Below are 17,531 nucleotides of genomic sequence, written 5' to 3'. Positions count from 1 at the left end.
ATCAAAACTGACAGCTGGAGGGGAGTGGTTAAGTGTTGGTCACGCCCAATACCTAGAAGGGCAAGGGCTTTTTTTCTCCTAATGACATGCACTGATGAATTGTTCACCACAAAACTAGCAATGTGAGCTAATAACAGTCATATTGTTATGATATGTGTGATTTAGGGCTTTGTTTGTACATGTGGTGATTGGTGCGTCTCTTTTCTTCTCTTCTCATGAGCAGCAGGTCGCCTTTAAGAATCTGGTGCAGAGGAACCAGGCCAGCGAAGCGTCGTCCCGTTCCAGTCCTCCTGCAGGATCTGTCATTCAGCTTCCCTTTATCATTCTCAACACAGACGTCCGCACCGTCATCGACTGCTCCATCTCTAGCGACAAGTACGAGATTTCACTCACTGCCATGTCCATTATCTGGAGATATATACACTGCTAATTTCAGAAAACTGTTGAAACAAGAAAATGTTTACATGTATAATATATGTAATTGATTATTTAAATGTGTAATACTGGATATTTTCTCTTTATCGGACCATTCTCTGTAAACCCTAAAGATGGTTGTGCGTGAAAATCACAGTAGATCAGCAGTTTCTGAAATACTCAGACCAGCCCATCTGGTACCAACAACCATGCTACATTTAAAATCACTTAAATCCCCTTTCTTCCCCATTCTGATGCTCGGTTTAAACTGCAGCAGATCGTCTTGACCATGTCTACATGCCTAAATGCATTGAGTTGCCGCCATGTGATTGGCCGATTAGAAACTTGTGTTAACGAGCAGTTAGGCAGGTGTACTTAATAAAGTGGCCGGTGAGTGTATACTCTTGCATCAAAAACAATTTAGGCCAAAACACAAATAAAAAATATAATTTTAATAATAAGATGAATAAAATAACATTATAAATAAAAGTAACACATAAAATACAGAAAAATATATAAATACAAATATGCAAAAGGTACAGCAGTAATAAATGATTCATCAAAAATAATAATCAAAAAATAATCAAAATAATAATACAAGTCAAGTCAAGTCAAGTCAACTTTATTGTCAATCAAACCATGCAACAGTACATTACACAGCAGACTGAAATTGCGTTTCTCCCATACTCCAATGTGCAAAAAGGAAGAAATAAAAGAAATATGTATAGGCGTGCATATTTTCTCTGTGCTCTCCTTATATAATTAAGCCAGGGAATACAAATATTTGTAAGTGTTTTAATGGAAGTGCACTGTAAAAATGTAATGACAAAGTCACAACAACTTAATTTGATAAGTTAAAAGTTACATCCATGCAAAGTTGAACCTAATATGTTTAGTCAGTTTGACTGATGTAAGTTGGGTTGACTAAAACAGTTCAACAAACATTTTAGTATGGATTACTTACTCTTATTGTTACAGGGCATGGTTTCCGCTACATTCATTTGTCCATGGCGGGGCGCCACGCCAAAATTCATCCCACCATGGCTACATTACAGCTTCTCATTCAAAACATTTTATTTTTTTAATAGCGTGTAATAATCGCACCAAAACGCATTAAAAGGGTAAGTGAATTATAACAGCGCAACCTTTTCTGTTACCGTAGTAGTGCTGTGCGTCATTTGTTTAACCCTTTAAGGTGACGTGCTGACTGACTGGCATGACCTGACAGGTGCGTGATGCGTGATGCCAGCAAACACGACGTATAGCCGTTTCACTTTACTTCAAGACATTAATGCTACTCTGTAGGTCTATTTGAGACATTCATAAACATTCCTAGCAAATCTAATAATCGCCGGAGACATACTCGTTACATAAACACACTAAATCGCACCCAGCAGCGTTTATTTGAGAGCGCACAAGAAGATCTGCATGTCCTTGAAGCGGCTTATATTTGAGGGGGCGTGCAAGAGGTTTTGTGCACGAGCAGAGGAAATCGGCGATTCGCATGCTCGTACATGTAAGTTATTACATAAATGCGATCTCGACCTCTAATACTGTGCTCACGACATTTGTCATTGAAATAACGCCACAGGTATTTGGTAGATCTGTGTTCCACCACAGCTGGAAAAAATCCTAGAAAAACACAGCAGGGTATTCGCGGGGTCCTAAAATGTTTTTAAATGTCTTAAATCTCAAAAGCTAAATTTTAGGGCCTAAAAAGTCTTAAATCTACTGAAATATTGTGTTGTAGGTCTTCTTCTTCATTTTTTTTAACAGGACTTACCCCAATCTGCCCATTATCACCCATACAGTCCATCTCAATAAACATTTTATTTAAAATTAGTATTGAATTACTTTGCTTACAGTAAGTAAGTAGTTTTGCTTAAAAGTTCTCCATTTATTTACTGCTGAGGATACTGACCTGACCTATCTTTTATAATATAAAATTATTATCATTGTAGACTGAAGTAATTGACAGCTACTTTTAATTATATTCTTAGTAAGTGGATATATTTGAAAATTAATTAAAAAAATTACTAAATTATTATGATTGTATTATTAAATCTATTCAATTGAATTCATTTTTTGATTGGAAATAGTGAAAATCTTTTCTAACTAGGATATTTAAAAACTCCTCAGCATTTAGTCTTGTATAAGTTTAAAATTTGATACATAATGATTTTAAAAATGTCTTAAAGTCTTAAATTTAACTTGGTGAAACCTGCAGAAACCCTGTGTTAGCCGTATACCATCTGTAATAACAACAGAATGCTTTATTTAACACAAACTCTTTCCTGCACACAGGTGTGAATACCTCTTCAACTTTGACAACACGTTTGAGATTCACGATGACGTTGAGATCCTGAAGCGGATGGGAATGTCTCTGGGCCTTGAGAACGGCACATGCTCTCCACAAAACCTCACTCTGGCCAAATCTCTGGTGCCCAAATCTCTCGAAGCTTACATCACCAGTACGTGTAAAACATTTTGGGTCCCTCATAATCGTTTTCTGTTAGGTTAACATGAAGGATTTAGGATAGCTTATCAGTCTTTACAAATTTAAGTAGACTCATCATCCCCCATGCTTCACTCTGGGTATGCAACAGTCTGGGTGGAACGCTTCTTTGGGGCTTCTCCACACCGTAACTCTCTCAGATGTGGGAAAGGCAGTGAAGTGTTTCTTTTTTTTTTCTTTGGGTGAACACTTAACACTTTATTTAACAAGTTTGTTTTCTGGACACATGTGCTCGGTTGTATACTATATTAATAGAAGAGTTCACTATCAGACAAACAGTTTAAATTTTAAAACAATTAAGTTGTCTCCAAAAAAAAACGAAAAAAGGTAAGAATGGTGTTGTTTCAGCTCACTTAAAATAAGTAGTTTAAAAAAACAGCAAACATAACACTTTTTGAGTGATTTCTTGCGCTTGACGACAAAATCTCCCATAAACTTGTTGTTTTCATACAGTAGTGCTTTAAAATAGACGTAATTGTCATGGATTTTAGATGTAGTAGAGACTATAGTATAATAGTCATATCTCAGGATTAGATTATTCATTAAATCCTTGTCAAGAGCATGCCAAACCAAAAGGTGGCAATACACTTCCAACCATCAAGTCATGTTGGCCAATCAGAAGTCAAATAAAATAAGTAAATAAATAAACCTTTCAAAGGTTTTGCTTTCAGTGATCAGATACTGCGTTTGTTTGTAGACAAATAGCCAAACTGCATTGAAAAAGCTACCGTTTTGGAAATACCCGCTTTCGTGTGGACACATTAGTTATTATCATAAGCATTTTTTGTTTGTTTGCTTATTAAAGAGTTGTGATTGAACTGGTGTTTTTACTGTGTTCATATACTCAATCGTATAAATCAAATAATTCAATTTGCATTCTGTGCAAATCTACTTGCAAGTCTGCAAATAACTGTTGCACTTTGCTTATCGCTTATTGCTTTACACTATAGCCACAGGTTTCCTTCCTGTTCACATTCCCTTATCGAGTACGCCTCTCGACATACAAATGTCAATGCATAGAAGCCCACGGTGTGAAAAACTGCATCAGTCTGTACAAGGTCAGAGCAGTCATAACTAGCATGTTGGCTTTCTTGTCTCCTCCCTTAGGCCTGGGTATAGGACTTAGATGAGTGACAAAGGGTGGCCATTTTGAATCCACTTTCTGCTGATTGCTAAACCAGATTGACTCGCATGCTAAATAACCAACCTACCAATACACTCTCATTCATTTAATTCATGAACGACATCTACTCTTAAAATACATTCACAAATGCAGATCTATCTCTTTCAGAGTCTAAACATCAATTTGGTTAATGAATACTGCATTTAATAAATCACAATGCTTTAAAACTCAAAGGCTATTGGCTCAGTGATTGGTTTATTGACAAGAACCGACTAATCAGCTTTAGACTTTACATGGATTATTATACACATTTCACTACTAATGGTGGACCAGTTACCTCAGACAAACACAAAGCACTCAATTTCTAATTTTATCCATAAATGAACTTGTATCAGAGCTGCAGCAAGCTTCTGTCAGAGGTGGTTCCTATGAGAGGACAGCTGATGGGAGCCCAAGCTGAGAAGTGTATTGAAATTGAGCGACACATCTCAAATTTTCCAATAGGTTTTAGACGCAATAACGTATGGGAACGGCCCCTAATCAGCATAGGGTTGCAAGATAATGGAATTCGGTACCAATCGATACTGAAATTGTAAAATCGTTCATTTCCGGCTAACATTTGAGCACTGTTGAGCGAGTAATTAAATAGGGCTGATTTGCCATTGGGTTCCAATGCTCAACAGAAATGACTGTGATTGGCCGTGATGGTCATCAGTTCACCAAACTCAGCACTGTTTGCTGAGTGTAACCACAGATACAGGGACACTGGAGTGTTTTAAAGCCACGATTTATCAGCGGATCACTCATATGTCAACTTATTGACAGAACAGCGGATCGACGTGACTTTGAAACACTCAAGTGTTTCTGTATCTGTGGTTACACTTAGCAAACAGTGCTGAGTTTGGTGAACGGATGACCTTTACAGCCATTTCTGTTGAGCACGTGAACACAATGGCAAATCTGTGATGATTAAGAACGCACTCAATAGCACTCAAATGGACGGGAAATGGACATTTTCAAAAAATTTGTATCAATTGGTACTGAATTCCTGTATCGTGACAACCCTAGTAGGGCATCCACCTAAGAATGCATTACAGTAATCTAATCTAGAGGTCATAAATGCACAAATAAGCTTTTTCCATCAGACTTTGAAAGCCTGTATTGTAATTGTGTTCACATGCTCAACATAATAGACTGTGATTGGCCATGAAGGTCATCAGTTTACTGAACTCGCCGCTGTTTACTGAGTGTAACCACAGATATAGAGAAGTCGATTGGTTGATTCTTGTCACATGACGCACGTCATGAATAAACCCATCACTGAGCCAATAGCCTTTGAGATTTAGAGCAATGTGATATATTGAATGAAATAACAAACACTACGTTCGTTGACCAAATTGATGTTTAGAGTCTGGAAGAGATAGATCTGTGTACGTGGATGTATTTAAAGGTTGTGTTTTAAGTGTGTATTGGCAGGTGGGTTATTCATGGCCCGTTTCCACTGAGTGGTACAGTACGGTACGGTACAAGTTGGTACAGGTCAACTTTATCAGGCTTTTGTTTTGTATATCTGTGGTTACACTCAGTAAACAGCTGTGACTTTGGTGAACTGATGACCTTTACAGCCAATCACACTCATTTCTGTTGAGCACGTAAACCCAATGGCCAATTAGCGTTATTTAATTACGTACTCTAGCGATCAAATGTTAGCGGGAAATGGACGTTTTAAAAATTTCAGTATCGACTAGTACCAAATTTCAGTATCATGACAACCCTAGTATGGCAACCACCCAGAAATGCATTACAGTAATCTAACCTAGAGGTCATAAATGCACAAATAAGCTTTTTCCATCAGACATTGAAAGCCTGTGTTGTAATTTAAAACAGCTTTCAAATGAACGTGTGTCGAGATGTTTTCGTAATACATTTTTGTGTTTGATATTTAATACCTAAATATTCGTTTGGTTTTTTTCCCAACAGATATGGCTAGAAATTCCACCAGAACACCTCTCAGCCTCACAAGGTAAGTTTGCAAAACTTGTAAATGTCCAGTGTCCACAGATACCCTCTTTCATTTGGGTTTAACAAGTGCAGTGAAGTAACAAATAACTGAAAATGTGTAGTTTTTCTTAAGAACTGTACTTTAATTAAGGGCTTATTTTGAGTGCTATTCTGTGTTTTATCTACACTTAACCTGCAGTCGCTACTTTATATATTTATTTATTCTTGTCTACAGTGATTGGCTAAGTGGAATAATCAATCCCATGATTCCAGTCAAATCAAATCATGCTTAGATTAATCATATAACAGACCGACCTCAAGACGCAGTTGCTTTAAAAAGCACCAAACATGTAGTGTGAAGACATTAAAAGTGTACAAGAAGACATAAAATCTTTACACATAACAACCAAGAGACTGTTCAGACCGATGATGAAGCATGTCTACTGAATGATGACTGAAATCACCAATTGGCCTTGAACAGTAACTAAATGCACTACAGAATGTTACGTTATCAAACACATGTGCTTTGTGCATTTGTTTGAAAACGTAACATTCTGTAGTGCATTTAGTTGCTGGTTAAGGCCAACGTATTCTCAAAGACCTCTCATGTCCTCTTCCTCAGCAGCACTGCCCTGTCACATACCTCCGAGTCCCGCGTGCTGACGCCCAGCTCCTTCAACGAGGACGATGATGAGGACGATGATGACGACGACAGCCCCTCATCTCCAGAGTGATGCTTTCCCGAAACGTGCCGGGGAGGACTACTACACAGGAAAATAAGCTGACACTCCTCTCTGCGGGACATATTTTAACTAGCGTCTCTTCCCTCCTCCTGACTGGCTGCGGGTTGGAGACGGGCACATGTGTTTCTGTGGTGCTTTCAGGCCAGCGAGCCGCAGTTTTGAGTGATTCGTTTAAAAGAAGAGCCTCACGTCATCTCAGTACTTCATATCCAGAGGACGTTCCTAAATTGTATTTATTTGGGTCATATTCCAGTATGACGGTATCTGTAGTCCGGTGGGCTAGTGCCACTTTATTTGACTTGTCTCCGTGGAGGGCAACTTGTTCACCGATTGGACGGAATTACATAGACAAAAAAAGGTTGTTTTATAGGTTGATTCAGTGTCATTTTGTTGTGTTGTATAGTTTACTCTTGACATTCATCACAGTAGTTGAAGGAGGATAAAAGGAGGTCGTCCGTCTGCTGTTCTGGGAGGCGAGTGGCCTCCAGAATGTTGCATGCTGGGAGATGTAGTCTTGTTGCGAGGGATTTTTGTTGGCATTCAGAAGGAAAACGCTCCAGATCCACTCAGGTTGGCATTTTACACCAACTCGGCCATATAGAACTAATATGAATTTTGAATTTTGGTTTGCAATGTAACTGTATGTATATGTATACATATATAAACATATAATTTTGGTTACTTCTGCTGTTTTTTCTTTTCTTTTTCATTTAAAGCCATTTTAATAATAATTAAAGTGTAGAAATAATAGTTATTATCATCAGGGGTTGACATTAGGGTTGTGACGATGAGGAAATTTCCTCACCGGGTAATCGATAAGGGCGACGCAGTGGCACAGTAGGTAGTGCTGTCGCCTCACAGCAAGAAGGTCGCTGGTTCGAGCCTCGGCTGGGTCAGTTGGCGTTTCTATGTGTAGTTTGCATGTTCTCCCTGTGTTCGCGTGGGTGTCCTCTGGGGGCTCCGGTTTCCCCCACAGTCCAAAGACATGCGCTATAGGTGAATTGGGTACGCTAAATTGTTTGTAGTGTGTGTGTGTGTGTGTGTGTGTGAATGTTTTCCAGAGATGGTTTGCGGCTGGAAGGGCATCCGCTGCGTAAAAATGTGCTGGATAAGTTGGCGGTTCATTCCGCTGTGGCGACCCCGGATTAATAAAGGGACTAAGCCGACAAGAAAATGAATGAATGAATGGCAATCGACATGTGACAACACCGGTAATACCGGTATCACCGTGGGGGTGGGGGGTTTCCTCTTTTTTTCCTGCTTTTAAATAGCTTATAAATGCGCGCAATACTTTCACTTTCAGTTTGCATTTGGTTTGAACCCAAAATATTGCCGAACAGGCGCTTTTGCATTGCGTTTCGACACTAAATCATCTGCCATTCTCTTTCTGTAAATTCGACCCCTCTCATTCTTCTCGCGTGATAAATGAAATATGACGCATTGTAGCTATGTTCTTATTTTGATTATAGTGCATGCTCTAGTCTTAGAATTTTATTTTCCATTTAATCCAAATAAAAATGTAATAAAAAAACGAATACTAAAAAAAAAACAAGGTGAAAAGTGATGTCACCGGTGTTGCGTCTTAAAACCGGCACCACCGTCTATCGTGGCAAGCCTACTTGACATTAACTTTTTTGATCACCAGCCACTGTGGCTAGTAGTTTTCCAACATTACTAGCCACTCGCCATTTTCACTAGCCACAGTATTATTGTTGAGAAAATAAATTTTTATATGCATGAATTTGACTTTGACATGCTAAAATGACTTGATTTAGATGTTGTTATGCACCCAAGATTCTCACAGAAATCAGTCAAGTAGGAAAAATCATGGTTTGGGGTTACATTCACTATGGGGCGTGCGAGAGATCTGCAACATCAACAGCCTGACATTTGTGCTGCCCATTACATTACAAACCACAGGAGGGGGCAAATTCTTCAGCAGGATAGCGCTCCTTCTCATACTTCAGCCTCCACATCAAAGCTCCTGAATGCAGAGAAGGTGCTCCAGGATTGGCCACCCTAGTCACCAGACATGAACATTATTGAGACTTTTGTCTAAGCAAAGTCAGACCTTTCTGTCCTAATTGAATAATTAAAAATCAAGGCATGATCATATTTATTTTGGTAAAATAAGCATATTAAAAATAAGAGGTCTTCACCTTTCATATAAGCCATTTCTGTTACCAAATGAACTAGTTATTATTAGTTGTTCTTAAAACTTGGATAGGCGACAAGACTTTTGTCAGGTAGTTTACATTTGACCACCCCTATAATGGATTATACCATTGTGAATGCATAATCAATCGCGTCAGTCAATCTACGCTGATAGACAGGGTAAGCGTTCACACTCTTCTTGTAAAACAGGTGTTTGTTTCTACATATAGCCTAACAGTAAAGTCAAACTAGATGCATAGTTTGTGTGACCTACAGTAACCTCTGAAATAGCTAATCAGAGAATATAAGTACACAAAACACTGAAAACGTAGGTCATTCAAATAAACTAATTTAATTCACTGTATTACACAAAACAACATTATCGAAAGAGTTGACCCCCCTGATCGACAATTTATAATTCGTACTAAATTCGTACTAAACGACTAGAGGTTAAGCTATATTATACCTCAGTTTACTGTAGTAAAAATTGAAATAAACTACATATATATTTAAATATACTAAAATATATGTACACTTGGCAAATGATGATAATTGATATGATATTGCTCTGTGAAATAATGTTTGAAATATGAAAGTAAACAGTCCTTATGTGGTTAATCATGGAATGATGAAATGAAAATGAGAGTGGCCGTCTAACTGATGACGCAGTGTAATAGACTGTGGGATAAAAGGGTGGAGTTCGAGCATTGTATCACACACTGAGGACGGCATTGTGCCGAAACGTTTGTGTCTTTAAATCACCCGGAAAATGTAAAAAGAAAAACAGTACAACGCAATTACTTGATGAGTGCAAATCATTACCTTTTTTCAATAATATCTCTAAAATAATACTGTAGCGTCCAATAACAGTGATAAATACTAAATACTTAAAAACACAATTAGATTTACAAAGTTTTTTTAGGGTAAGTGGTTGCAAACCATTTATATAGGCTTCATTTGAACAAACAAATTAGGTTGAACATGACTAAATGCAATTTGTTTCGATTCAGCCGTTATAAATTGTTCGCAACCACTTACCTTACATTATCGCACCCTAAATTTTAGTAAATCCAATTAATCATATTTTTTTTCAGTGTATAGTCTAATAAACAAACACTTTTGGTCGATTTTTATGTCAACAAACAAAGTCTTTTCTCTGTCAGTGAGTAAATGTCTTATGACGACCAATCCTGAAAGAAAAGCTCACTAGTTAGCTTTTTGTGTATATTAGGTTCGATTTAGTTCGATGTCAGGTGACCAAAATTCAATGTCTAGCCAGCTTCTAAGGACAACGATATTTTGATGTCCAATAACAACATCAAATGACGTTGATATTTGGTTGATTTTAGGTTGTTTTAGAAAGTGACCAAAATCCAACGTCAAGCCAACATCTTAAACCAACATAATTTTGACATCAAATACAGTCATCAGGTCAAACAAAGTCCAACGTCTGAGACGTCATAGTGGTAACGTCCACACAACGTCAAGCTGTAACATCATTAGACGTTACCTTTTTACTTGTATGTGGGATTTAATTTGATATTTATCTGGTGGGGTAAATCGATACTTGTTTTTTGTCAAGTAAAGATGCCTGTACAAAACTATTAGTGGTCTTGCTGTTTAGATTTAGCTGAAGAGCTATTAAACCAACATGAAAACACCAACGCAATCTCATGGCAATTCGTAACTTTTGACTTGATGGCTAATTCGTATGAATTCGTACGATCTAATTTGTACCATTTTGTACGATTTGCCCATCATCCGATGACGGATGGGGTTAGGTGCCACGCCTCCTTTTTAAAATCGTACATTTTCATACGACTAAACTCAAATTTGTACAAATTAGACACTAAACTGAAAACACGTAAAATACTTACGTTTCCTCATGAGATCAGTCTGGAAAACACTATATAAAGAAAAGCCTTCTATTGTAGACTACTTGGATTAATTTACTGAGATAACTCGATAGTAATCTGCTGGGGTAATTCTTTTTTTGCTACTTGTTAAAACTACGTATTTAAAACGAGCTGAATCAACACCATTCTCGAGGGTTTTTGGATCAACTTTATGTCAACGGGAGACCTATTTTCTGTCAGTGAGTAACAATGTTATGATGACCTACCCTGAAGTAGAAGCTTACTAGTTAGCTTTTTGTGTATATTAGCTTCAGTTTAGTTTGATGTCAGGTGACCAAAATTCAATGTCTAGTCAGCGTCTAAAGACAGCACTATTTTGATGTCCAATAACATCAAATGACCATGATATTTGATTTTAGGGTGTTTAAGAAAGTGACCAAAATCTAACATCAAGCCAACATCTTAAACCAACATCATTTTGACATCAAATACTGACATTTATTCGTCAGCTATGGCAACCAAAATCCAACGTCTGAGACATCATAGTGATAACGTAAACACAACGTCAAGCTGTAACATCATTAGGCGTAGATATTTGGTTGATTTTAAGTTGGACATTGGACATGGACGTCGGCCTGACGTTGAGTTCAGATGTCAGCATGATTTTCATTTCCAAACAAAATGCAACGTCCCCACGATGTTGAGGTACAACTTTAATCTGACGTCATGTGGATGTGTTGTGCCTGCTGGGTGTTTAAGGCCATCATACAGTAAACATCCGTCATCTTCTCATCAGTGACATGCCTCTAAACAGTCTCTGAGTCAACGCGTGTGAAGATTTTGGACATCTTCTTGAACACTTCAAATGCTTCCAAACAGTTTGCTGCAATTATAAATCAGCATGTCTTGAGGTAGGTCATTATGATGTGATTTACCTTTTTATTGTAATTTAATTGGACAGGAATCACAGGACTGGATTTTCTAATCCGCAAAGACAATAAAAAATAAAGTAGTAGAGTAAAAGTAAAACTATTAAGTAAATTACAATTCCACAGAAAAAAAAATACTCAGTTACAGTAATTTGAGAATTTGTAATTTGTTATTTTACACCACTGCTATTACCTTAATTCCATATTAATCTGGTGGGGTAAATCGACACTTGTTTTTTGTCAAGTAAAGATGTCTGTACAAAACTATTGTTGGTCTTGCTGTTTGGATTCAGCAGTAGAGCTTTTAAACCAACATGAAAACACTATAAAGAGAAGCCTTCAATAGTACAGTACTTGAAATAATTTGCTGGGGTATTAATTTTTTTTTGCTGCTTGTTAAAACTACATATTTAGAATGAGCCGTATCCACACAACTCTTCATGGTTTTTGAAACAATTTCATGTCAACAGAAGGACTGTTTTCTCTGTCAGTGAGTAACAATGTCTTATGACGACCTACCCTGAAGGAAAAGCTCACTAGTTAGCTTTTTGTGTATATTAGGTTCGATTTAGTTCGATGTCAGGTGACCAAAATTCAATGTCTAGCCAGCGTCTAAGGACAACGCTATTTTGATGTCCAATAACAACATCAAATGACGTTGATATTTGGTTGATTTTAGGTTGTTTTAGAAAGTGACCAAAATCCAACGTCAAGCCAACATCTTAAACCAACATCATTTTGACATCAAATACAGTCATATGTCAAACAAAATCCAACGTCTGAGACGTCATAGTGGTAACGTCCACACAACGTCGAGCTGTAACATCATTAGACGTTACCTTTTTACTTCTGTGTGATTTAATTTGATATTAATCTGGTGGGGTAAATCGATACTTGTTTTTTGTCAAGTAAAGATGCCTGTACAAAACTATTAGTGGTCTTGCTGTAAGATTTAGCTGAAGAGCCAACATGAAAATGTAATTTAACCTATTAGAACAGTAGTACTTGGATTAATCTGCTGGGGTAATTTATTTTTTGCTACTTGTTACGTATTTAAAACGAGCTGTATCAACACAATTCTTTATACTTTTTGAAACAACTTCATGTCAAAAAAATAAGTATTTTCTCTGTCAGTGAATAACAATGTCTTACGACGACCTACACTGAAGGTAAATCTCACTAGCTTTAGCTTTTTTTCTCAAGTAAAGTTGCCTGTTGCTACAAAAGATTTAGGAAGCTATTAAGCCAACATGAATATACCGTATTATTCTGAATATAAAGTACTTGAATAAATCTGCTGGGGGTAATTCGGTAGTTACTGCAGAAGAATTTCCTCTGTCAGTGAATAACAATGTCTTACGACGACTTACCCCTGAGGAAAAGCTCACCAGCTTTTTTGTCAAGTCAAGATGCCTGTACAAAACTCAACCCCACCCTGAGGTAAACAAAAAAAAGTATTAAAAAGCCCAGGAAACCCTATGATGGTGTCCGTTCAACTTTTTGGACTGCACCGCGGCGTGTATAATACTTTATAAATAAATAAATCTCACAGAAATGATGATGATGATGATGAAGACCGCGCTACTGTTCATTTGGATGCGGTTCTTGGAATTGAGGCGCAGCCCTTCTGCGCATGCGCCGGAGCGCTTGAAACGCCGCTAGCGGAGCGTCGGACTGCTGCAGTGTCGAGCCGCGTGGAAACACCGCACACCTCATTGCCTCCACAACGCCAAGCTGGCAAGCCCGAGCCGACGCTTTCTTTGATTTGTCCTCATCCATCGCTCTCAAACTGGTTTATCTATCCTCTCCACACTATGGCCAACAAAGAGGAGAAAGCTGACGAGAAGCAGTCGAGTTGGAAAGATTTTATCTACAACCCGCGGACAGGGGAATTCATCGGGCGCACGGCGAGCAGTTGGGGTAAGTCCTCGGCTTTCTGACAAGTGTCATACAGTAGCCAGATATCCGTGCAATTGAATCGCTGTACATTCCGAATTCATCATAAAGCAAAACTGAAGGGTTTCCCATTCACGTCTCCAGCAGACTCTCTGGCTGTTCTGTCGCCCGCAGTCCGTTACAGTGTGGCAGCATGTGCCGTGAAATGCACAACGTCAAGCCGTGGAAATAATTGATGGACAATATCCGGAGATAAACCGAGATAATCGATCGATTAGTCAATCTGAAACACGGTTTTAAAAGCCTCTTTTGTAAATTGTGCCATTCTAAATAAGCTCTTGTTATCATGTAACGATGAACTACCGCAATTACGCAATACTCTTCATTACGCGCCGCGGATTAACGTGATTAATCGGGTTTTAATTGAACAGCATGGCTGATTTTCCCTGCCGTTTGTATCCAGCAGTTTCACACGAGGCTCGAGGTCTATGAATAGCTTTCTTGAATGTCATCACTGCGCTCTCTACGGCAGGCCTGTCACATTAGATGCGAAATGATGCGTTCGGCTCATAATTGCGCTTTAAACATTCGACGCGTCGGTTATTCGCTAACTTGACGAACGGTCGCACCTGCTTAAATCACCTCACGCGGGTTTTTGTTAGGCATTTCACTCAATTCGACATTGTCATCACACAGCAGGGCTTTGCGGGGGAATTAAATAGTGATCACCTAAAAAAAGGAACCTTTCGATTATTCGGACGCATCGGCTGTCAGTCACTCATCCGCGGTGACGTAGCCTCCGCATTCACTCCATATGCAAATTGCCCTGCTTGAGAGGATGAGAGGAAATTTCCACATCCCTTCACACCATTGCTTTAGGAGGATGCTCTGCGTAACTACTCATGCCTTTATACAGTTCTTAATTAATACTGCAGTTTCTTAATAAAACGCGCTGTTGCTTGGTAACCGGCTTTGCATCAAAGTGTGAAGCATGCAGGCCTGGTGATGCTAAACTCTGCAGTACCTCTTCTTCAGCGGGATGGGTGTTCCTCCTCCTCCTCCATCTGATGCGTTCTCTGCCCCTCCTCTCCGGCTCTTTCTCCAGCTCCTCTCAAGGTCAAACCGGTTCTCCTGTAGAGAAAGCCTCACAAACACTATCAGCCCAATTAACATGAAAACCTTCTCCAGCTTTGAGGAATATGGCATCTTGTAACCTGGGATTGCTTTCCAAAACGAGCCAATCTCCTAATAGTTTCTTCTTCTTGGGCTCGTGTTCATGATTTGGCAGCGCATTGGCTGTGTTGTTAGATTACTGATGTTGACATCTGCATTCATACACTGTAAAAAATGCTGGTTTCCACACAATTCCGTCATGTTGTCCCAACACAAATTAAGTTAGCTTAATTGTGTTTACAACTTTAGGTTGGTCGAACATAAAACAATTAAGTTCTCCTCCAAAAACCTCAAGAGTTGTGTTGATTCAGCTCATTTTAAAGAAGTAGTTTGAACAAGCAGCAAGTGTTCAGTGTAGGTTATGGTGTTGGATTTATATTTGAGTAATTTGACCCTGGACTACAAAAGCAGTTGAGATGTATATGTGATCGATTGATATATGAATACAAAAGCTTTCTATTGATGTGTGGTTTGTAGGGATGGGACAATATTTGGCTGAGATGTGACTATCTGAAAATCTGGCATCTGAGGGTATAAAACAAACTAAATATTGATAAAATCACCTTTAAATTTGACCAAATTTAGTTCTTAGCTATGCATATTACTAATCAAACGTTTAGTTTTGATGTATTTACCAAAGATAATTTACATAATATCTTAACAGAACTTTTTTAATGCCTAATATTATTTCAAATGATTTTTGGCAAACATTCATCATCTCGGCTCAAAACAATGTATATTTTTGGCTCTTTCAATGTGATCTCACAGCTTTCCAAAACGAGCCGTTCTCCTAATAGTTTCTTCTTCTTGGGCTCGTGTTCATGATTTGGCAGCGCATTGGCTGTGTTGTTAGATTACTGATGTTGACATCTGCCTTCATACACTGTAAAAAATGCTGGGGAACACACAATTCCTTCATGTTGTCCCAACACAAATTAAGTTAGCTTAATTGTGTTTACAACTTTAGGTTGGTCGAACATTAAACAATTAAGTTCTCCTCCAAAAACCTTAAGAGTTGTGTTGATTCAGCCCATTTTAAAGAAGTAGTTTGAACAAGCAGCAAGTGTTCAGTGTAGGTTATGGTGTTGGATTTATATTTGAGTATTTTGACCCTGCACTACAGAAGCAGTTGTATATGTATCTATTGCTGTGTGGTTTGTAGGAATGGGACAATATTTGGCTGAGATGTGACTATTTGAAAATCTGGCATCTGAGGGTTAAAAAATAAAACAAAATATTTATCAAATCACCTTAAAATTAGTCTAAATTTAGTTCTTAGCAATGCTTATTACTTATCAAACGTTTAGTTTTGATGTCTTTACTAAAGGTAATTTACATAATATCTTAACAGAACTTTATTTATGCTTCATATTCTGATTTTTGGCATAAAGAAACATTCTTAATTTAGACTCGAAACAATATTTTTGGCTCTTTCAATGTGATCTCACAGCTTTACAAAATGAGTCGTTCTCCTAAGGACAATGCTATTTTGATGTCCAATAACAACATCAAATGACGTTGATATTTGGTTGATTTTAGGTTGTTTTAGAAAGTGACCAAAATCCAACGTCAAGCCAACATCTTAAACCAACATCATTTTGACATCAAATACAGTCATCATGTCAAACAAAATCCAACGTCTGAGACGTCATAGTGGTAACGTCCACACAACGTCGAGCTGTAACATTATCAGACGTTACCTTTTTACTTCTATGTGTGATTTAAATTCGATATTAATCTGGTGGGGTAAATCGATACTTGTTTTTTGTCAAGTAAAGATGCCTGTACAAAACTATTGGTGGTCTTGCTGTAAGATTTAGCTGAAGAGCCAACATGAAATGTAATTTAGCCTACTATAGTACAGTACTTGGATTAATCTGCTGGGGTAATTTATTTGTTGCTACTTGTTACCTATTTAAAACGAGCTGTATCAACACAATTCTTTATACTTTTTGAAACCGCTTCATGTCAAAAAAATAAGTATTTTCTCTGTCAGTGAATAACAATGTCTTACGACGACCTACACTGAAGGTAAATCTCACTAACTTTAGCTTTTTTTCTTAAGTAAAGTTGCCTGTTGCTACAAAAGATTTAGCTGGAAGCTATTAAGCCAACATGAATATACCGTATTATTCTGAATATAAAGTACTTGAATAAATCTACTGGGGGTAATTCGGTAGTTACTGCAGAAGAATTTCCTCTGTCAGTGAATAACAATGTCTTATGACGACTTACCCCTGAGGAAAAGCTCACCAGCTTTTTTGTCATGTCAAGATGCCTGTACAAAACTCAACCCCACCCCGAGGTAAACAAAAAAAAGTATTAAAAAGCCCAGGAAACCCTATGAAGGTGTCCGTTCAACTTTTTGGACTGCACCGCGGCGTGTATAATACTTTATAAATAAATAAATCTCACAGAAATGATGATGATGATGAAGAGCGCGCTACTGTTACATATTCTGATTTTTGGCATAAAGAAACATTCTTAATTTAGACTCGAAACAATATTTTTGGCTCTTTCAATGTGATCTCACAGCTTTACAAAACGAGTCGTTCTCCTAATAGTTTGTTCTTCTTAGGCTCGTGTTCATGATTTGGCAGCGCATTGGCTGTGTTAATAGATTGCTAATGTTGATATCTGTATTTATACACTGAAAAAATGCTGGGTTCAACACAATTCCTTCACGTTGTCCCAACACAAATGAAGTTAGCGTAAACGTTTTTACAA

At 37.9% G+C, this 17,531-nt stretch overlaps 2 protein-coding genes and 1 long non-coding RNA gene across 3 annotated transcripts in view; 2 read left to right on the top strand and 1 right to left on the bottom strand.

Moving 5' to 3' along the window:
* Positions 1–7,473, top strand: part of tfdp2 (transcription factor Dp-2) — a gene marked incomplete at its 5' end in the record, with an annotated part of 71,602 nt that extends 64,129 nt beyond the window's left edge. Inside the window, 4 exon segments of the mRNA NM_198208.1 lie at positions 224–375; positions 2,719–2,885; positions 6,033–6,075; positions 6,676–7,473. Coding sequence (NP_937851.1) covers positions 224–375; positions 2,719–2,885; positions 6,033–6,075; positions 6,676–6,787 — 474 coding nt within the window. The 3' untranslated portion in view covers positions 6,788–7,473.
* Positions 1–17,531, bottom strand: part of si:dkey-35i13.1 — a 270,744-nt gene that overhangs the window by 208,100 nt on the left and 45,113 nt on the right. The window lies entirely within an intron of this gene.
* atp1b3b (ATPase Na+/K+ transporting subunit beta 3b) overlaps positions 13,471–17,531 on the top strand; it is a 62,721-nt gene continuing 58,660 nt past the window's right edge. Inside the window, 1 exon segment of the mRNA NM_131670.1 lies at positions 13,471–13,655. Coding sequence (NP_571745.1) covers positions 13,550–13,655 — 106 coding nt within the window. The 5' untranslated portion in view covers positions 13,471–13,549.

The sequence above is a fragment of the Danio rerio genome, chromosome 15, assembly GCF_049306965.1.
Source record: "Danio rerio strain Tuebingen ecotype United States chromosome 15, GRCz12tu, whole genome shotgun sequence".
Classification (NCBI taxonomy): Eukaryota; Metazoa; Chordata; class Actinopteri; order Cypriniformes; family Danionidae; genus Danio; species Danio rerio.
The sequence above is the reverse complement of the archived record's forward strand: the minus strand, read 5'-3'. Positions and strand labels throughout refer to the sequence as shown.